A 23,374-nucleotide genomic window follows, 5' to 3' on the forward strand; every position below is an offset into this window, starting at 1 on the left:
TAATTTAAGTTAAATTCATTGGCCAATTATTCAGAATGCTAAGCCGGTCTAATCCTTACCAGTTATCCATTCGATTACGCCAATTCTAACTAGAGGTTATTAATATGTTACAATTAACTAAGTATTTAGTTGAGATAAAAAGTCAGTGTCAAGAGCGGGATTCGAACCCACGATCTTCGGCTAGATACGCCGCTGCTCTACCACATAAGCTATCGTGACGTCGATCCACTCGGACACTAACTTCCCATCTCAACACCACCTTTTGAATTTTCCCTCCTTTTTGCCATTTTTCAAATGTCGTGTAATCTATTTGATTCTCGGCGACAAATGAAATGGCCACGGAGAGCTTTAGTGAAGGTATACTTCATTTAAACTTATTAAATTCACTAGTTTCGTGGTCCGCTTAATTGAAAGATATTAATTGGTCAAGCGGACCACGAAAATTAGTGAATTTATGTTCTATCTTGAAAGATCCGCAGACCAGATTTTTCTTTTTACCCTAACACTTTATTTTTCGTACGTCTATAAAACCTACTTGCACCCGAAAATTAACCAAAATCCCAACCACTGAGATTATCAACTCGAACATTTCCTAGTTATTACAATGACAATCTTTAGGCGAAAAACACGGCTTTTTAGATTCCTCCCCACAGGAAAAACCTCGGTTTTTATCAACCAGCTATCAAAAGAAAATTTAATTAAATTAGGCCAGAAGGCAGGGCCCTCGTACCAATTAGAAAACCATACAAATAAATTTAATTGTATCTTACTGGTTCCATTTAATAACATTCTCCAGAAGCTTCGACATTCCTTATTTGGTCAAGCGGACCACGAAATCTAATAAATGAAATTCTCCAGAAGGTTCGACTTTGTTTAGTTTTTTGTTCATAATTTGTATTTTATTATTATTATTATTATTATTATTATATAATTGAATTATTATTATTATTATTATTATTATATCTATCTATATATAAGTGTTAATCTAAAATCGAAAACTACTGAACCAATTTCGATGAAACTTACACACTTTGGTTTTATTAGTGCCAGACCGGTTTACAGACTACAATGCTGAAATTGGCATATTTCAGATTTCAGAAATACGTGGCGTTCACTTCCACATCTGTTTTCTCAGCTGTCAGCTGTCCAGACGGGCCTTCGGTGGATCTATCTCTTCCTCTCATTTGTCCAATCTCTCACCCTTTACCGCTTGCTCTCTCTTTCACACGCTCTTTCTCTCTCCTCCCGCCTACCCTTTCTTACTCTCTTTCTCTTGAATTTTATATACAATAATATTTTAATATATTAATAATTTTAATATATTTTATATATAATAATATATAAAGAAATGAAGAATAAATGATATTGATGTGTGATATTTGGAATGAAAATTGTCCATTGGAAGAATCGTACTCCAATATTTTTTAAATTAGTACATACTAATGCAATAGTCATCGCAATTAGAGAAAGGCTTATAGCATAACTGTAGTAACTATGTTTCAGTTTTTAATATAAAGATTCTTAACTGTGCGCATATGAACACAGAGACCTCAGGAATTTCATGGCATTTGTTCTAACCGCATTCTGCTGGGTTAACCCATTCCACAATCTATGCTATTACGCATAAAGAGACAGTTAAGCTGATTTGGATTTTATGGTTTTATTAATCTTTAATAATTTAGTTGCTTTCGGGAAGTTTTTAAATAGCATTTCCATCTGGAGTACCCAATCCGACGTCTACTCACCTCTTTGTTTTATTGATGGGATTGGAGATTTGACATTGGCAGATATTTTCGGATGTTTTATGACGAAGTTTTAAGCAATTCGCCATGATGCGGAGCCATTGCTTTTGCTTCATCACATCCCTAGCAGACCGTTTAGGTAGTTGCAACGTGCACGTATCCGTTTTTTGACTCAACAATTTTGGATTTACCTTTTTGAAAATTGAATTGAGACGTCGTTTTGGGGGCGGCGGGTTTAAACCGCTCTCGGAAAGAAAGCTGTTGTCACTGGAAGCCCGTTTTCGTTTAACACCACGGATATCACGTCTAGTTTTCTTTATGTCTTTTCTCTCGGCGGTTAGACGTTTAGATTCCTTCGGAATTTCATTAGAAAAGTTAGTATCCGCCTGTGTTTCTAGATACTCAGCTTCCTCACCAGACTGTCGTTCTTTTTTTATTACTATAGTTTCAAAATTATTGCTATTATCGTTTTTTTCACTGGTGCTAGGATACGTCTTTCTTACGCTTTGGTCTGAAACCATTTCGTTCGCGTTACTAGAACTTTCTGTATTTCCATGTCCTTCAGTGGGGTTGACGTTTGAGTTCCGCGTTTTCTCTTGTAATGATTTATTTTCACAGGGACTCGATTCCGGAAATTGAACGTCATTATCTTTTAACTCGGCCACAGAACTTGTTACATCGATATCAATGACTTCTATGCCACGTTTTAATTGTTCCTGCCTATTTCTTATTCTCATGCTCCTTCTTGGGCCAACATTTGGATTTTCCTGCGTCCTGCTTGCATTATTGGTCGACATTTGCTAATCTACTAAAAAAATCTACACTGACCTAAAGATAATATTTAAAAAAACCAAAGCTTTCGAAATTGTTATACAGATGTTGACATTTTTAGGAAGCATCTGATAAAAAATTAGTCATTCAAATTGCATGAGAACCTCTGAGATTAAGATAAATTTAAATATTCAAATTTCACCCAGATCTAAAAACGCTTTGTAATAATCTATTGACGTTAGGTTCTGGTAGGACTTACCTTTTTAAAATTATAAGTATTTGCTTAACAAAAAGTGCTCCTCAAACCGAGAGGTTAAATGTTTGAGCGATAGTGACATGACTGAATTTCTGATGAATAATATAAAGATTCGTTAGATATTAAATATACACTCAAAGTTAAAAACCGGACTCTTGTGTTTATTTGTTTATTTTCCATAATAACTAGTATAAAGTTGATTTAAAACGTAAACACAAAATTAATAACTTATTTACCTTTATAGAGTATTACTAATCCTTTTACACTCTTCAGATTAAAAATAAAGAAATTTCATTCTTTCCTCAGCCAACTTGTCGAGTGAGTTAATTGGTTTTTAAATGGTTTTCTTTGATGAAAAAATCAATTTCAGTATAAAAGTATTAATTAATTTTTTTTCTTAAAAGCATGGTTTTAAGTCGAGAAAATCTCGCTCGTACAGAAGCTTTGGCCAACGGCGGACGTAGCGTCCCTTACATAGCCCAAGTCCCAGGTCTGCCGCGCTCTACCATCCACGATGGTCTTCAGTGATTTATGGCCAACGAAAATCTCGATCGAACAGAAAGTAGTGGTCGACCGCGATGTACGTCGGGTAGAGACGATCGTTTTATTGCTCTTACCCCACTACGGAACTGTCATATAACGGCTTCCTGGATAAGTAGTATACTCCAAACGGTCTATAATGCAAGGTTAAGCTCTAAAACAATCTCAGATGGCTTCCTGAGAATAGAATAGAAGACGTCCCGCACCAGGTTCGCTACTACTTCAGAGGTATAGGTGTAGTAAGGCTATTCACAAATCAGCATCTGCAGGTCACTTGGGTGGGCTGTCGTCTTCACAGTTGAGTAACGATTTGGTTTGTGGCGTTGTGTCCGGCACGTTGTGGTTACAACTTAGAAAACGCTTCACTTCCTTTATCATGCATGAGTCACAGCCTTTTCAAAACTGCCGTATAGAACTGATGATCTGATTTTTGACATAAGGAACATTGGGAAAGTTCTTCTGGAAGCTGTGATCCCATGTGCTCGATTTATGAGGGACAAATCCGTGTTAATGCGTGATAATGGTTGACCGCATGTAGCTCGAGTATGTAAGGATTATCACAATTAATTGAAATAAAATCTATAGAACAATTATGGGACACGATAACGAGATGTATTAGGAGACATCGTTCGCCGATTTTATGAAGCATTGTTCCGCTCCAAACCGCTTTTGTTGAAGAATGGGTTTAGGTTTCACAAGACGAAATTCAATCGCTTGTTTACTCGATGGCTAGGAGATCCCTAAACGATTTTCTGGTGTTTTGGTGAATTTTCTTTAAAACCATTATAATTAAATAATTTTTATTAAAAAGCATGAATTTCTGATCTCGTTTAATTTGGTTTACATCGAAAAAAGTGTTGCAATTAATATAATGATACAATACATGTAGTTTGAAATAAACAACAAAACACGAGTGTCCGTTCTTTCTTTTGTCTTTGAGTGTATAAAATATTACCCCTATGGGGGGGGTGATTTGAGCTACTAATGAAAGCTTTTACCCTTGATGTCGTGAAAAGTTTGCAGATTCATTGATGTGTAAATATGCCAGCTCTGTGTTGAAAAGGTATGGAGTGCTCGTTCTGAAAAACAAAGTATGTTTTAACGTACATTATATCTAGTAAAACAGTAACAGAAAAAATCACATTGTCTTGACTCTTGAAGTCTTTTTGTTAATGTAAAGATTGTTTTACATTGAACATGAAGGTTTTATCCATTTTAAACTTATTTTCATTATATGTGTATTTCTTTTCTCTAAATTTATATTGATTTATAAAAACGATAAAATTTAAAATGGACTATCAAAGAAAAAACAATGTTGATATGAGAAAAAGTACATGGTGGTCACTTATAATTTATTATAAATATCATATTTTGTGTGACCATTAAATCTTAACCGAATGCCATGTAGACTTATGTTTAAATTTTAAGTGCAATGAAAAGCCAATCCACTGTAAAATATTATTACACAGGATTTATTGTTTAAAGATGTCCTCATATAGCTCCATCTCATATAGCTCATACTTTTAAGAATTTTTTAAAACAGTTTTACTGTAGAAGTATTGAAATGACAATGTAATTGTTTTTAATCTAAGGTTTTATTATAATATCATTTTTTAATTAAGCAATAGTCTGCGTGAGGTGGAGTAAATGTCTTTCAATTCAATATGTATATAGATAAAACAATAATAACTGGAGTAGGGAAGCTCCAATAATTTTAATCATTCGCACATTTAGAGAACAAGTCATGCCACCACGGTCTTTTGAGACGTCGAGAAAATTTATTGGCAGAGATCAAGTTCATCAGAGAATTGTGAGATTGGAGGTTTTTATAGAAAAGGGCGTATACGATGGATCTAAGGATTCGTGATTGTAGGGGCTGGATTCGGCGGGGATTGAAAGGTTTGGCTGAGCTAGTTATTGCGCTATGTCCATATTGGTTAGAGAATTATGTGGTGGAAGGAAAGTTGAGATTTGTTATTAGAGATTTTAACTCATCGGTATAGTTCGTTCAGTAATGTCCTTTCAACTCGTGTGCAGGAATTACATGTCGCTTATGTAGATACAAGCCGAGATAGAGGATGATATTTTCGGTAAAAGGGGCATGAAGTTCTATCGGATTATTGGAATGATGCGATGGAGGTTCATTGTTATATTTTGGAACTTTATGGTGTTGAGTTTGATTTGCCATTTTTTGAACCATTTGGAGAAATGGAATGAATATAGGTCTAAAGAGTTCGGTGAGCTATAATTGGTACAAAGTTAAAGGGTAGAATGGCAGTGTGGTCAGCATATGTTAGGATAGTGGTGTTGAGATGAGAAGGGATAACAGCAGTATTATACTGAGTACAGCAACGGCCGAGGATGCCGCGTACTAAGGAGAGAGAAAGAACCCGACCCATACTCAGAAGTACATTAAGAAACAAAAAGAGGACTGATAATAGTATGCCCTCGAGTTTCCAGAATAAACCCAGGAGGTAGACTCAATTGAAAGTCGATGAAGGAAGCGCCCTTTCTTCCCCCCTATTCTTTCTTCTCTGGGGAAGAGGTGATGAAGTCCACAAAATGATGGCGCTGTTGAACAGTGGCATAGTATTGCCTAAATCCAAATTGACCGTCGGTAATTATAATAGAATATTCGAGGATGGGGAGAATTTGTTTACAAAGGAGTTTAGTGGCATTAACCTGATAGAACTTGAGTAAACTGTGGCGTCGGAAAATGAGTGGTTCGGAGAGTTGCATTAAAAAATGTCGACCAGGAAAACTGGCTTTTCTTGACAGTTTACACGGGTTGAAGGAATTTTGGGGTCAAATCCAGGAACTTTCTGTATGGATAGATTTTTAATTAATATTTGATATCAGAAGAGCAAAAGGTTTAGGGGAATGTGAGAGATATTGTTGTAGGTATTCTTGAAGCCTGGCATACTGGGTAAATACGGCAGGAAGGCGAACTGGAATGCTTTTTCTTTATCGGATGAGGCCCGTGATCCTTATACATTCCTTTTAGTTTGAGTCCAGAGATATTATTTAGAAATATAAACTTTCAAGACTGAAAAGTAGACTTCACAATTAAAATAACAAAAAATAAAAAAACTCAATATTCTGTCACTCTCAATTACTATTTAAAAAGTTCCAAATATATGTTTGATTTATAATAAATCTATAAGCGGTAGAATCGTAGAAATATTTCCACTTTAGATTTACTTTTTTAGAACACAGAAAGATACATGATGAGTAAAGGGAGAACGTAATATATTCTATGTCGGATTTTGACAGAATCAGTTTGTCAGGACAACACGTTTATCGCCAAATTCCTGCCTTAAATCTTATACCTGGAAAATTACTTATTGAATCTTATTGAATTTAAAAAAAATCATTACCCAAGTGATCACAAATGGGGTCGATTATCGATTCTGCTTTTGCTTTATTTTATTTTTTTAATCCAGAAATGAATTTATTATTGTATATATGAATTATTCTATCTAGGTCATTAATATCATCTAAAATTGTGAATTTTTAAACTAAATGAAAATTATGAGTGAATGTTGAGTTTTGGTAACACATTTAATATAACTTATTTTTGTGGCCCATACAATGGTGAATATTTCCCGTTTTTCACACAATCATTACTGCACAAAACCTGTTCTTTCTCATTAGGATGAACTTTAAATGAGGTTTTAATAGACAAAAAACTGATCAAAGTGCTGCAAGGGAATTTTCTTAAGATCAGAAAGTGCGAGGTAAGATTCTAGACATGGTTTTGTAATTATAAGCTTTAGGTTAAATTCAAGTTTTCACCTCTTGGAAATGAAAAACTAATATTATTTAAAATTACAAACCAACATTTCCTCTTAACTTTTCGTCTTAAGATGTTATAGAATAAATTAATTTGGTTCGACCTGATCTACAGTACTTTTCCTCTAATTACTTTTGCTCCGATAAAGTCTGAGACGGCGATTTTATTGGCGTACTTCGAGAAGGCGAGCGTCTTGCACATTGTTCTGACAAGTCAGGATTCGCCCAAATCTACTTATCTCACGGCCGACAGGAACGTGAATCTAGTTTTTACTCGGGAGAAACAACGACTTTTTTTCTTAAATGAATCATTTCAAGTCACCTCGTGGAAATTATTGGATTGGCATTTTTTAAGGTAGAAAATATATATTTTGGGCATTATTTTAATGTACACTAATCATCTTTGTTTCGTCTAATTTCGACAGAACACATCTTGCATTACTCCCAGTGTTATCAAAACAAAATAAAAACTGCTGAAAAGTTCAACAAAAAAAAAATAAATAAAATAAAACAAATAAATAAAAGGAGAATTTATAAAATAAAACACCACCATAACTTCATCAAGAACGTAATTGATGTTAATTTCTTTAAGATGATCATACGAACAATGCTGCAGAACATCAAGATTGATTGGCAAATCTGCAGGGCGTTTATTGGCTTGAAAATTTAACCTTTCATAAAATTAACTTTGGTTTTATTATCTTTCAATTAATTAAGGTTTTTAGTTGAGATAAAAAAGTCAATGTTACGAGCAAAAAGGGGAAGAATTTTTCAAATGGCAAAAAGGAGGGAAAATTCTAAAGGTGGGGTTAAGATGGGAAGTTAGTGTCCAAATGGATCGAAGTCAAGATAGCTCAAGTGGTAGAGCAGCGGCGTATCTGGCCGGTTCGAATCCCGCTCGTGACACCGACTTTTTTATCTCAACAAAAACCTTAATTAATGAAAGATATTAATTGGTCAAGCGGACCACAAAAATTAGTGAATTTGTTTTTAATTGTTTTCCTTTTAAATGTGGTTTCCCTTTAAAGATCTTGAAGGTTACTTTCTTGTTTTTAAGAACAGTTACAACGGGATGTCTGTTTTTATAAGATGCATACATTTCGAAGTAGCAAACAAAATCTGTTGAGGCTACAGACGGACTTGAAATATTGTAAAGCTTTTGTATTCTGAAGAGGAAGTATAAAAAAGACAATCGGTTGTAACTTTTTTTAACACATTGAAAATTAATTACTAATGGCATCCTTTCTTTCCTTACCGCAGAACGAACTGGTTGGCCAGGCAATATTATAACCAATTGCTTTACAAGTTTTTGAAATAATATATTTAAACACTAACTGTTAAGTTTTTCTGGTTTTGCTTTTATGGGCATTTCCATGATTCTTTTGTTGATACGAAAATTAGTGGCGTTTCACAGTACACCTTTCAACTCGGTTAGTCAGTGATGGTTCTGCTGCTCTTAAAAACCTATTCATTCCTCAGAAAGGACACAGTTAAACTGGCGTAGAACACGTCGAATACAAATGCAGTTTTAGGATCTTGTTCAAGCGTCTGTTGATGTCAGAAAATTGCAATTATCATTTGTTAATGTGCGGCCTGAACTTCTTCTTCTGCCACATGATCGGTAATTTTACTTATGCAATTCTTGCTTTGACGTAAATTTGAGGATTCGTCAGGAATGTGCTAAGGTGTTTAAAGTTGAGTACTTGTATTGGCTCTATCTTAGTTGTTTCAAAAGCGGAAATGCAACATTACTTATAAATCTGCTTATGAAAATTACTGCTTACTATTACTATTATTATTCAAGCGCCCTCATCTGACATTGATCGAAATGGTGGATAATAAAGAAGGGAAATAAGAGTTTACGCGTACTAACGGGGAGAAAGTGGCTGACGGTACGGAATTGATAGAGGTGTAAAAAAAGCGTCAATAAATTTGAGAAATATGAAGCTTGCAGGACAACGTCTGATCAACGAAGGTTCTTGACCGAAGAAAATTGTGTGATTGTTAATTTTACGGAGGTGTAGGTGGGAAGGAATGGATGAGGGAACTGGAACAAACACAATACACAGGGACTTTCTAGGCTCAAGTTAAGACTATTTCCCAGCGGCACAGGTGCTAATTGAGTTTAAGCCCTCTATAATTATTACATTTACAATTGCAGCTTGTAAGTCGGAAGGTGGGCAGGAACAGTAATTTTGGGAGTAATCTGCATAAAGCTGATGTGAACAACATTTCATTGATTGTTTATCAAACAGCAAAAAGGGAAAAGCGTGTTGCTTGAGTATTTACGGACTCCATAAGTGTTTCACGTCCGGAGTTCGTTTTGTTAACCGTACTTCAATCATTTACTTAAAATACCTGAAATGGTGTGTTGCTCTATTAAAAAAACATATTTTGAGTTTGATTGTATTAAAGAATAAAGTTTTCTTTTGAATGGCTAAATGTCGAAATCTAATTAACTTAAATTAAATTGAGTAAAATTTGTTTTGCAAAAAAGAGGTAGTTTTTGGTAGATCATATATTTTGTTAAGAAGAATAAGAAAAATTAACATGTATTCCAAACTTGTCAACTTTACTCAACTTGATACTTTGGACCTAATTTTGAACAAACGGTACAATCGTCTTATTTTGATCAATTTTACACGTTGACTTAGTTTATCAGAGCAAAATTCAATTGTCATTTCTTTTCTTACAATATTGAATAAGGTTCGAGCGTGGAAATGTAACAGGTTATATCAAACAGTTTACATTTGAACATTATAACCTGTTCTCAATATTCTCTTAATTGTCACATGCAATTAATGTTATATTTCTACGATCCAATTTGCGATGAATACCGAAGTGCGTACCAATTCATCGCAACCTTGTAAATTGAATTGTCCAATTTTCTAACTGGAAGAGCTCAATTTAAAGGTAAAAAATTTATGACCAACTGAGTCGGCCGAATATCTCTTGCCAAAACAGATTTCTCGCAGCTAAGTTTCCTAAAGTCTAGATGTTTTATAATTTAAGTCGTGTGGTAAGTCCAATTTCGTCTCCACTTTGCTTACATGTGGTTAAGTTTCTGAGTTAGACTGCCGACTCCCGGATGGAAACAATCTTGGACCCGCTACATTTCGCCAAGTCAAGATCGTTAAAACTCTCCTTTGTGTGGCCACCACTTTTTTCAGTTGATTATAAAACTTCAGGTTGTATTTGCGTGATTAGAAACCAACAACGATTTATCACGACATATTCATTACAAATAATTATTTTCAATATTTGCAAATCAGGTGAAATATAATACACACCCGTGTCAAGGTCTTCAATAATACAATATAAATATAATGAATATTTCATGCCGGTTTTGTTTGAAGTGAAACTCGACTCACACTGAATTTATATACGTCATTAGCGATAGAAATACTGATACTGTTTTCCAACGTGAATGAATGAAGTTGCTTTGCAGGGATTTTCTTTCACTTCAAAGAAATGATCCTGATACGAAAAGGTTTGGATTTGAATAGATATTCGGATTAGAAAGAGAAAGAAGGATTTTGTTTATTAATTATCCAATAACCCCAGTTAGAAGCCCGTAGAAAAATAACAGTTGAGAGCTTTTTACGTGTGATTTTTTTCTCCTAAAATTATGTTATAGAAAACAATCTGGTCTATTTTTTTAATCGTCGCTGTACAATCAAACATCTCGAGAAGTCATTGAGTATTAAGTTGGCACATGACATTTCATCATTGCGTGGGATTTTCAGACACTAACGATGTAACAGGCACCTAACTCGCGATCCTCATGATGATGAGAACTTCATCAACCCTTATCGGCTTACATTTAACGATAATTCGGCAGTCATTTTTGAACGACAATTTATGGTGATAATCTTTAAGTTTTACGTTCAGTTCATCAACCGTAAACGATTATCTAATTCAAGAAAATTAATATACTCTAATAATTATTCAAACTTTAATCGGTAAATCATAAATTAATGATGAAATATGTGTTATATCACCCGTCTTCGTTACTAAGTAAAAGTGATAAATTTGTTATGGTTGAGACTCTAGTTTCAAATTTGTAAGTGCATCTATTTGTTAAGCATTTAAATCATTAAAAATCCCTCTCGTGCCATTAACTTTTTTTCATCTCAACTAAAAACCTTAATTAATTGTCATTAAAAATAGTTTCAAAGTATATTCTTCGGAAACTTATTAACCTTGTTTCTGATCTGTTTATGTAATTATAGTATTAAGGCTCATGCATAAATATAACTTTATTCCGGTCCAGTAAGTATTTGGTAGGTTTTGGTCGTATTAGTCTGCCTATCTTCATTGTTTTGGTTGAGTATTTCGGCTTGAGGACAAACCAGCACAACGACCAAACTGATGAGAAACAAAACGAACAAACAACATGTTTTTTTTACCCTTTCCACTACCCCGCCGTACCTGAGGAAGACCCCATACCGGCGTACAAACGCTTTAGCTTAATCGAATTTGTATATCTAAGGGATTTCAAATAAATGGGATAAAAATACCTCCCAACGTTCTTTCCTTCAGGCGAGACGGCTGGTGGGTTTTTGAAGGGACCATATTTTCATTTTAGAACGTAAAACAAAAGGTCTTCCCTTGCTGGTTTCCCCTTGCACATTTACTTTTCCTTGGTTTTATTTTCTATTATTTATATCATCTAAAATTTTTTTACTAAGAAGAGAAAAACAGCCCGGAACCCTAAACCTAAACCTATGTTTAATTATGCAATAAATAAATAAATAACGGTAATAAAACTCTAACAATAATAACAATATTAAGGACTTAATAATTAGAATAAATAGGGACTTGTTCATTTAAGCGTATTTGAGGCAAAGTCTTTTAGTGCTCCAAAAGATTTGATATCACAGACTAGCTTTTGGAGATTAGGCGGCCATTCTGCTAAGGTGATGGTCTTTAGCAAACGTTCTCTTTCTGCCTTGAATTTGATACAGCTGAAGAGTTTATGTTCGGCGTCTTCTTCAGTGCTGCAAACGGAGCATAAAGGGCTTTCTCTTTTCTTATATTTATGAAGATAGCTTGCGAAGTTTCCATGTCCTGATAGCATTTCGGTCGTCCAGTAGTCGGGGTGTAGCCATTTTGCTTTTTGTCGTTTTTCAACGCTTGGGAAAAATTTGGATGTTAGCCGACCTTTATTGCTATTTGTCCATTTTTCTTGCCAAGATGCCCTTGTCATTTTTCCTAAGTACTCTTTTGCCTCCTTCACCGTTGTGCTTCGGAACCAGTCTATTTCTCCTTGGCTTGCTCCTATATCAATAGCCTCGTTTTTCTTTTTTTGGTGGATGACCAAAAGGACTAGGTCTATTGGCGGTGCGTTGGCTATTACTTGTAGGGCATGTGTTGAAATCGTCGTGTACCCTTTTGTGGTTCTTATAAGAGCTATTCGTTGGCTTTGCTCTATTAGAGCTTTGCTTTTGCTAGGTAGTCGTTTGGCCCATCCGGCAACATGTTTATCTCCATATACTTACAAATTATAAAATATTTTATGTTTTTAATGTAAGAACCAGGATATTAAACTAACATGAAAAATTAAAACGAACATAAATTAAAATAATTAGTACTAAATACATTATGCACTAGAACTAAGGCTAAGGCCACACCGGAGGTGAAAAGCTAGGTGCTTAGTTAACAAAGGGAGTCGCCTGCTTACTTGGTGGCAAGTTATAAGTGGCCGCACCAGGATGACGTTAGTAGCGCTTTGTGTAAGGAAATGCCAGAAATGTCTCTCTCTAAATTAACTAGAAAACTATTTCTTTCAGAAAATACTAAGTTGAAATATGACTTATTACGGTATAAATCAAGGAATTGGTTGCATAACATCAATCGGCAACGGAAGGACAATTACGCAGTTACGAGGAAAAATTATTTGAATATATGAGAATGGGCAACAGAGAATGAGAAACAGATTAAACAAAATTAGCATCTCAATTTTTATTTTTATTTTTTTACAGTTAAGATAGTTTGAAATTATTCATAAAAGTAGTCAAATCTAGGTATTGCGCCATCTCTTAAAAACTGGCTCCGCTAATTATGAACTGCCAATGGTGCCTGTTGGTTTTCCATCAATGACTATGACGGAGAACTCTGATGAAGTAGGTTTGGGGAATGAAAGATTGCGCATTTTCTATTTATCGCAATATCAAATTTTGTATTTCGCTCTTCAGTTTCAATTTCCGAATTTTCGGTATTTCTTGCATGTAAGGAAGAAGGCACTCGAAGAACAGACGGTCGTCATTTGATTCTTTTCCACTTCTCTTTGGAGGAGGTAAATTTTTCTTCTTTCAAGCTCTATTAACGCATCATTTCTGTCCGTCCGTGCCTTGAAGGTCCAACATAGTTTTTTCTTGGCGGGTAATGGTGTAGCATGACTTTCATCCGGTGTGGTGATGATGGTGTAGAATCTGTAGCCTCGGTTGTAGCTTAGTCTGCAGTTGAAATTGTGACATTGTCGGTGACCAAACTTGAATCCCTCTCTGAAACGCAAATAGTAGTTTGCAAAAACTGCAGTTGTTTAAATAAACGCCATGGAGACTTGTTTGTAGCATCACCACCGTCCCCACTGTGAGGCTTTTGGATTTTCTTCATGTCTCGAAAAAAAAATATATTCCCATATTTTTCCATCTTGCCTTCACGAATTTCACTGCAACAACGAAAAGTCAATAAATTAGACAGTACATTAGGTATAAGATAACTAACTTAGAAAGTAACTAATCTCGAAAAGCGGATTCAACAAAATAAATTTATTTATTTTATGTTTTTTATTTTTATTACTTTTTTTTGTTTCGGATATTTAGCAACAGGAAATCATTTAGGTCTTTAGCTTTTCATTTTCGCCTGGGTCGGTCAAGTGTTGCGAACATTGTGAAAGAAATCTGCGATGTTTTGTGGAACACATTAAATGAATGCATTCCAGTCCCTACTAATAATACTTGGTACTGAATAGCCGATCAATTTCTTAAAAAATAGAACATTCCAAACTGTCTGCGAGCACTTGATGGCAAGCACATCAGGGTAAAATGTCCACCCCCACAGAGAATCAGTTTATTACAATTACAAACAGTACTTCTCCATTTTATTGCAAGCAGTTGTTGATGCGAACTGCAAAATTTTTGCAGTTGATGTTGGTAGTGAAGATAGAATGTGCGAAGGTAATTATTTTTGAAGTTCTTCATTATTCCAGATGTTAGAAACCGATAACCTTAACATTCCCCCATCAAGAGAAATTCCTGGTACAAATGTCATGTTGTCATTTGTTGTAGTGGGGGATGGTGGTTACCCTCTTTTGGATTACTTGATGAGGCCTTTCGGAGAAAAAATATCAATGACAGGAAAAGAGTATTCAACTACCGTCTGTCGAAAGCTCGCAGAACGGTTGAATGTGCATTTGGTCTAATGGCGTCGAAGCAGAGGGTTTTACAAAAAGCGATAAAAACAAACATTGACACCGGGAAATCGATCACAAAAGCTTCACAATTCGGCGCTTGAACGACTATCTGAAGATATGACCTCTTCATTTTCTCAAGATGAAATGAACAGTATGACAAGATTACACAATACTGCACAGCGACCTCAATACAGGTTTGGAAACTCTGCTTTGAGAACGAGAGAAGTTTTGTGGGAGTACTTAAATGGTGAAGGATCAGTACCATGGCAACTAGACTTTGCTTTATCCGCGAATATTATTTACGTCAATAAACTGGTGTATCACCTATGAAATAATTTGAGATGTTGAAAAATAAAGAATCTGTAAATACTAAATTGTAGCATCTGTTTAAACAAAACCATTTTAAAATATAAATGGCGTTAATTAACCGAAAATGATAAATTTGATTTTGTAAAATAAGATAACAGGCCCGTAAAATATTATTCTACAAAAACAAAGAAACAAAATCAAATAGTAAATATTAGGTACTTACCATCTTTCTGGACCTCCTCCGCTACTTCATCCCACAATCTTCTAAGCACCGACAAATTTTTGTGGAGTTCCTCATTTGGATTCCACAAAGCAGTTCTTTTAAAAACTTCGGAAATAATAACCTCGTCCATCATGAAACGATCAGAAATCACTACCGACCAGGTTAAAAAAACAGACCCGCTCGTTTACTACTAATGAATCGCTATGCAACCACGCGCTACGTTCTCGTTTTCTTGGGTGACTCATCAAGCGACTCGCCTTGTCACTACTCACCTAGCTTGTGACCTCCGGTGTGACCTTAGCCTAAACTGTATAAAACAAAATGTGCAGGTGCAATTTGATCATTTCGTTTCCCGTGATTTTGGCGGTTCTTTTGATCCATCCACAAAGCAAGCTCTGAAAAAGTAAGAAGCCATAAGCTAGACATATTACTAAAATTAAGCCAATTTTGAATGAATAATTTAAGAGTTTCATTTGGAACGAAGTACCTCTCAAAACAATGTGTCCGAGAAAGTTTCGAAAGTATACTGGGTAAACGTTGTCATAAATTCACTAGTTTTCGTGGTCCGCTTGATCAATTAATATCTTTCAATTAATTAAGGTTTTTAGTTTAGATTAAAAAGTCAGTGTCACGAGCGGGATTCGAACCCTTGACCTTCGGCTAGATACGCCGCTATTCTACCACTTGAGCTATCGTGACTTCGATCCACTCGGACACTAACTTCCCATCTCAACCCCACCTTTTGAATCTTTCCTCCTTTTTGCCATTTTTCAAATATCGTGTAATCTATATGATTCTCGGCTACAAATGAAATGGCCACGAAGAGCTTTAATGAAGATATACTTCATTTTAACTTATTAAATTCACTAGTTTTCGTGGTCCGCTTGACCAACTAATATCTTTTTATCTTCACCAACTATTTTCATATTTCCCTAATTTTGTCATATATTCAAAGGTGGTTAGAGTAGCAGCGTATCTAGCCGAAGGTCGTAGGTTCGAATCCCGCTCGTGACACTGACTTTTTTTATCTCAACTAAAAATTTTAATTAGTTGTCATAAATTTTATCTCAACCAATACCTTAGATAAAGATAATTAGTTGAAAGATGTTGTTTGGTCAATCGGACCACTAAATCTAATATGGTTGTCATAAATTCTAACCAATTTCATTAACGTCCCTCAAAAAGTAAGCGAGATATAGAATAAATTACAATTAATTAAGGTTTTTAGTTGAGATGAAAAAAAGTTAATGGCACGAACGGGATTCGAACCCACGATCTTCGGCTAGATACGCCGCTGCTCTACCACTTGAGCTATCGTGACCTCGATCCACTCGGACATCAACTTCCTATCTCAACCCCACCTTATGAGTTTTCCCTCCCTTTTTGCCATTTTTCAAAATCCCCGCTCGTGCCATTTACTTTTTTTCATCTCAACTAAAAACCTTAATTAATTGTAATGATTTAATTGGTCAAGCGGACCACGAAATTAGTGAATATAGAATAAATTTTTTTGAAAATAGCTTTCACTTATGGGTCACGTTCCTCATACACATAAGGCTATACTTTGACAAGTTTGATCCTCGGAGTTGAATTTCTCTATATTAGCTCTATCTTACCGATATGTTCTACAATTATAACAATTCTGAAGAGATATCATTTTTATAAATTGTGTAACAGTTTACAAGCTACGCCGTAGAATCTTCACTAGCTATTCCGACAAAATGTTGACCATAAATCAAGGCCCAACCGTTCAATTCTAAGTTTCATAAGTTATTCTTTTGATAAGTTAGCAAGAAATAACCGAAATAAGTTCAACCTTCACCTGCCAAAGAACAACGGTATTTTCTGTTTTAACGTAATTTTCCAGAGCAGACCGGCATTCATAAATTTCGGCAGCAAACCTCATTATAAAACTTGTGATACGTTAGTTGTAAAACTGTAACAATACATTTTTTCCGTAATTTGGAAGAAGGTAGAGCTAAGAAATTTCATTTTAAATATTTACGAAAACGAGTTTAAGCTCTATTTAAATAAAGTTTCCATTTTATTGTGCACAAGTTGTCAATGTTTTATAAAGAAATCCTTATACAACTGTCCTACTTTAATCAGGTATTATTTCAATTTATACTATGTCATAGAAATCAATAAATCTTCATTGTGCATTAGCTTTATATAAAGAGAGGTTATGGTGGTCTTCAAATACATTTATGTACATAAAAGCATGAATATTCTTGCACAAGAAGCTAACTATTCACGTGATCAACACAACTTGTACGCTCCCGTTATAACAATATTTTCTTAAAACTTAATTAAAACTAAATATAATTAAACTATTAAAATAACTTTTTAGCATTAATAACTTTTAATCGTTTTCAAGGCTCAGATTATGGTAATTTATGATGTAATACGGGCTACTTTCCAAGGCTATACAGCAAATATTTTCCGATGTTTAAACACATGAATTAAATGTTAAAATTATAAAATGTCGGCTTTTAATTTTAGATTTTGGTTTTATGTTAATAAAATTATCAAACAAAGCAATTGCTATAGTATAATGTGGTCAACCTTCCAAATCCGTGACCTACCATCTGGTCATTCCATTGTCTGTCCCTCATTGTGGACCTGACTTAGGAAATTCAGTTTAGATAATTTTTTGACCTTTATTACGAGTAGCTTGGTAAATTAGTTGAAATAAGACTCAAAGGTAATGGTGCTTTCGATTTTTCACATATGACCCTTTACTTTTAGGATAGGCATTAATGACAGCAAGTGGGCTTATAGCATATGGAAAAAAGCCAAAGAAGTTAATAATCATTAAGGAGTATTATTCAACAATTATGGCTTTGAAGAAAATCTTATTTCAAAAAGTGATTTTTTTTCGATGGTCAAAGGGCAAACAACAACTGCCATTCAAAAGAAAAGATTAACATCAGAACTTCTGGCCTCGCCCTTTTGTGAATCGACCCTACCTTAACAGTCGGAATTAGGGACGTATCCGGGAAAAGAAGTTTGCCCAAAACGCACAACATCTTTATTCAATCCCTCGGAAAGAAAATCAGCAAACTAGTCTGTAAATTAGATTTTTATGAGAGTTCTTTAAATATTCATTCCCAATTCAAAGCTTCGTAGCAGAACGATGAAGGGGACTTGTTTGTTACGTCAAGCCCTTAGGCTGAGAAGGCACTTGTCCCAAAGTTTGAATGAACAAGAAGCTGCTTGTTGTTTATCCTTCCCTGGTCGGCAACCCCTCCTGTGCCTTTCTTCGAAAATCGTTACCGAATCGATCGGCAAATTTCTTATTATATTGTGTTGAAATGTCGAAGGACGAAGGGACGTTGATAATAAATTCATCGATCTATTTAGATTGTGTCCCGGATTATGATGTAAAGTTATTATTATTTTTTTGGGGGGAGTCCAGTTAGAAATATAATTTCTGAAATAGTATAATCCAATAGAAAACAGGATGTAATTTTAATTTGATCAACAATGATCATATTTCATTAAATTCACTAATTTCGTGGTCCGCTTGACCAATTAATTGTAATGTATTAATTGGTCAAGCAAACCACGAAATTAGTGAATTTAATGAAATAAAATGAAGTACACTTCACTAAAGCTTTCCGTGGCCATTTCATTTCTCGTCGAGAATCCAATCCGATTACACGACATTTGAAATATGGCAAAAAGGAGGGAAAACTCATAAGGTGGGTTGAGATAGGAAGTTGATGTCCGAGTGGATCGAGGTCACGATAGCTCAAGTGGTAGAGCAGCGGCGTATCAAGCCGACGATCGTCGGTTCGAATCCCGCTCGTGCTTTTTTTCATTTTTTCATCTCAACTAAAAACCTTATTTAATTGTAATGATCATATTCCTGGGTCTATATATTAACGTCATATTAATCCTTTTATTCGCCTGTTCACGTCAAAACTTTGGCATTTATTACATTTTCACAATGATTTTAAACGTTTTTTTCATTTTACAATTTCTATATGCTCATACTAACCAACGTTGTAGTTACACTATTGTTTTCCTTCTAACTTTATACAAGTTTAATAATACCAAATTGGGTCATCTCTCAGACCCTTGTAAATTCATAATTCTGTTAGATTCGTTGACAGCCAATAAAGAAATAAAAAAATAAAAAATAAACAATCAAATAGATCCGTAGAATTGCCTTCTCAACAATGTATTCTTATTATTAACCCATTGACCCCACAAAAATAAGTGATTTCCCCAACGAGTTTATTTTTTCCATAAGATACAACACTTTCGGGGTTTGATAGTAGTTTTGACCTCTTAACCTTGGATTCTGTGAACTCCCTCGTTCGGCAAAGAACATTGGGATTAATCTGGAGTGATTGAAAAGCTTTGATCGTTTATTCCTTTAACTTTGAACGTCAAAGTTTGCCTCTAACTTTCGTCTAAATGGGAAATCCGTTGAAGTTTGTTGGCTTATAATATTTCGCATGTTGTGGTTTATTTCGTTCTCAGGTATTAATAAATATCTGTATATGAGCGAAATATTTCTCTGCGTTATTGCCGACATGCTTTGCTTGTATATTTTTAAATTAAGAATTATAATTGCTTTTCGTTTATAAAGTAAATAAATTTGGGGGACCGAGGTGGCCGGGTGATTACGGTGTTCGACTCGTATAGCTATGCTTGCGGTTCTGTGTTCGAATCCCGGCATAACCCTTGGATTTTTAGTTATTAATAATATGAAAAATATATTGTAAATTGGTCTGATCTCTCGTCTGCGACACCCAACGGGTAGTTGGACGTTAAGCCCTCCTGTATGACAGAAATTACTTTCCTTTACTTTTTGTACTTAAAAATTAATGAACTATAAGTAACAAACGATAATTAGTTCTTTTAGGCTTGGAAGTGATCAATGAAATCTTTATTATCAGTTGATAAAGCAAAAATTGGTAGACAATAACTACATTGCCGGGGCGGCGGTGGCCGCAACGGTTTAGGCGTTGACACGGCGCTCATCACTGTAAGGTAAAGATCCCGGGTTCGAATCCAGCGGCCCTGCATTCGAACCCGACCTACAAATGGGGTTTGGGCTTTTTTTTTTCCAACAACACCGGCACCCCGAGGGTTGATATAACCTCTGCTGTTTCGAACCCTCATTAAAAAAAAATAGATTTTTAAAAGTAAGAAACTACCAAAACATTTTAAAAACTAAACATACGGGACTTCGCAATTTTTTACTGTATAAAAGTCAGAATGTTAAAAATTTAATTGTCCGAACAACAGTACTATCGCATTTCATTTAAACTGAGTTCTGTAAAACAATGTTTATTATTATTTTACATAATTTATAATTGTTCATATATTCATCCACTCAAGTTCTACTACATTCATTTTATATATTTGAATGACTACCGAAAAACGACATTTTTAACTGGTTTTAAGTTTGACAAATAAAATAACAACTGGTTCAACACTCATTTATTAACGGTCTATATTTCTAGGGAAAGAGGAACATTTAGTAACATTTGTCGTATAAATATATATTCATTATATATACATTAAAACGATTGTTTATAGAACATTTTATCATTCATCACTAAAATCTTGTATTACAAAACATTCTTTAAAAAAAGGAAATTATAAAGAAAGGAATCTGTTTCTTCGTCAGCTTTTATATTTTTGTTGTACCGTGTTCCAAGTCCTTTCCATCCAATAAATTGACACCAGAAACTCAAAAATTCATTGATTTGTTCGGTACATCTGAAGTTACATGATCATTTGAAATTATTGAGTTCTGAAGAAAATCTTCACTATCTCCAGAACAAATTGGTGGATTTTGGAATTTCTGGTATCATTTTTTGTCTTTCAAAATGTGTAAAAAATTCATCTCAAAAATTAATTTAATTAGACTTTTCCTATTCAATAAAACTTTTGAGGTCGAATATTTTTACAGATTTTGGAATCCTTTTCGTTCTAAAAACAAAATACTCAAATTTCATCGATTTGTTCTGTGAGTATTGAAGTGTTCAAAAACGACATTTTTAACTGGTTTTAAGTTTGACAAATAAAATAACAACTGGTTCAACACTCATTTATTAACGGTCTATATAGTGAAAGAGGAACATTTAGTAACATTTGTCGTATAAATATACATTCATTATATATACATTAAAACGATTGTTTATAGAAGATTTTTCATTCATCACTAAAATCTTGTATTACAAAACATTCTTTAAAAAAAGGAAATTATAAAGAAAGGAATCTGTTTCTTCGTCAGCTTTTATATTTTTGTTGTACCGTGTTCCAAGTCCTTTCCATCCAATAAATTGACACCAGAAACTCAAATTTCATCGATTTGTTTTGTGGGTATTGAAGTTTTCCTTCAGAACTCTATAATTTTAATTTATCGGGTAACTGTTTGTTATTGTTAAAAAATCAATAGAAATTTATTTTTTAGCGTTTGAATAATTTATTTCGCTTAGCCAACTGTACTTTGATGGTTTAAATTTTTTTTGTTATTTTGTTATTATTTTATTATTATATATTATTTAATCGTAAAAGCACTGTTTTAAAAGAGTTATAAGTAATTCAAACCCAACAAAAAAAAAAGGAATCAAGAAACACAAATTAAAGTTTTCATGTTTTATTCAATTAAATTTGAAATTTTCTGTATTTAACCAGTTACACGATGAATTGAAATCATCGAATTCTGAAGGTAAACTTTAATATTCCCAGAATAAATAGATAAATTCTTAGAGTTATTTCATAAAAAAGCGTCGGTCACCAGGCCGGCTTGACTGAGTCAACTTGTTTAAAATTCTAACAACACTAGTAATGATCATTTGGAGATGCGGTCTCTGAGACGATCTCCAAATAATCATTAATTAACGGTCATTAAATATCCCGCAGCACTGGTAATGTTTAATATTATATGATACTAAATGATTGAAAATTGTTAGCATAAACATTTCATAGTAATTACAAATGGTATCTATTCCTTGAAAATCTACAAATGAACTGTGTTTTCTGTATGATTCCAAGTAGTAAAATAGGTAATTGGAACAATAACGAATTACGCAAATATGATTGCCCTCAAACCTTCTATTTTATTTTAATTAATTCATGCTTTTAAAAAAAAGGTTCTACTCGACGAATCAATTGAAAAATCATGTGATGTATATAAGAAGGAGGAAAAGCGGGTTAAAAATTCAAGCGATCTTATCTGTCATATTTATAAATCTTATGCAATGATTTATATTTTCGTATTCCAGGCGGTTACAACTACTAAATAATAACTGACAGCTTCCCGACACGCTAGCATTGATCGAATTATATTTCAGTGACATTCCGTTTACGAAACGATATTTTCACCACGACCAACCATGGTAAACGTCAGAGGTTTTGGGAAAGGGTTGGCGATTGTACAACTTCAATCTTAACACTCAATTTGGCGATCGTGAAAAAACTTAAAAAGCCTAAACAAAGATGCATGTAAATTGTAAAGAATTCCCCCCAAAAACTAAGGTGATAAATATCCCATGCTCAAGAAATTAGACAAATTTATCAAAGAAAAAATATAATCCCTTTTTGCTCAATTTCATTTTAATTATAGCATTCACAGACTTCAATCGAACTTTTGTATATGTAATATTTCTTAAGACTGCCGAACAAACCTTACTGAATATGGTTCATTTGGCAAAATCAACATCATTGGAATGAAAAATATTTCGTCAAGTATCATATAACCGAACTAGAGAAAGTAGGTTCCCTCAATCGAACTTCCACATTAGGATTCAACCGTATCCGCAATTTGACTTCAGATTACAATCTGAGACCTTTCAAGCCTGTTTGTCACAGAGAAATATTTCGCTTTGGAAAAAATAGTGGTTTCAGCAAGATAAGTCGGCTAGGTGCCATTTGGAAAACAGTTTCAACGCGAAGATGGTTTTTTAACGACGGGGATTTGCACCTCTTGCCTATATTTGTCTTGCTTCTGACATAGGGAACAGACTGTATTTATGGAATGCGAAATCGTTTTTCTGCATTAGCTCAATATTACGTAAAGTGCGCTTTGATCAAAACTATTTGAAAAAAGTAATAATAATCATGTGTTTTTAAGTTATAAGATGACTATTTCTGATGTAATTATGTAATATTATAATAATACATCAACAATTTCATAGAATCATACAGAAAGCACAGTTCATTTGTAGATTTTCAAGGAATAGATCCCATTCGTAATTACTACGAAAAGTTTATGCTAACAATTTTCAATCATTTAGTATCATGTAATATCAAATACCAGTGCTGCGGGATATTTAGTGTCCGTTAATTATTGATTATTT

The 23,374-nt window shown here is 34.1% G+C and overlaps 1 protein-coding gene across 1 annotated transcript in view; it reads right to left on the reverse strand.

Annotated features, from left to right (window-relative positions):
* The window catches only part of LOC106674412 (gastrin-releasing peptide receptor-like), a 48,288-nt gene extending 33,108 nt beyond the window's left edge, over window positions 1-15,180 (reverse strand). Inside the window, exons 1-3 of the mRNA XM_024229945.1 lie at window positions 15,051-15,180; window positions 12,324-12,597; window positions 4,308-4,388 (exon numbers count right to left, since the gene is read on the reverse strand). Of these exons, the coding sequence (XP_024085713.1) occupies window positions 4,308-4,388; window positions 12,324-12,597; window positions 15,051-15,180 (485 nt within the window). The remainder of the gene's footprint in view (window positions 1-4,307; window positions 4,389-12,323; window positions 12,598-15,050) is intronic.
* Between the last annotated feature and the right edge of the window lie 8,194 nt (window positions 15,181-23,374).

The sequence above is a fragment of the Cimex lectularius genome, unplaced genomic scaffold (assembly GCF_000648675.2).
Source record: "Cimex lectularius strain Harlan isolate CLEC.00 unplaced genomic scaffold, Clec_2.1 scaffold395, whole genome shotgun sequence".
NCBI lineage: Eukaryota > Metazoa > Arthropoda > Insecta > Hemiptera > Cimicidae > Cimex > Cimex lectularius.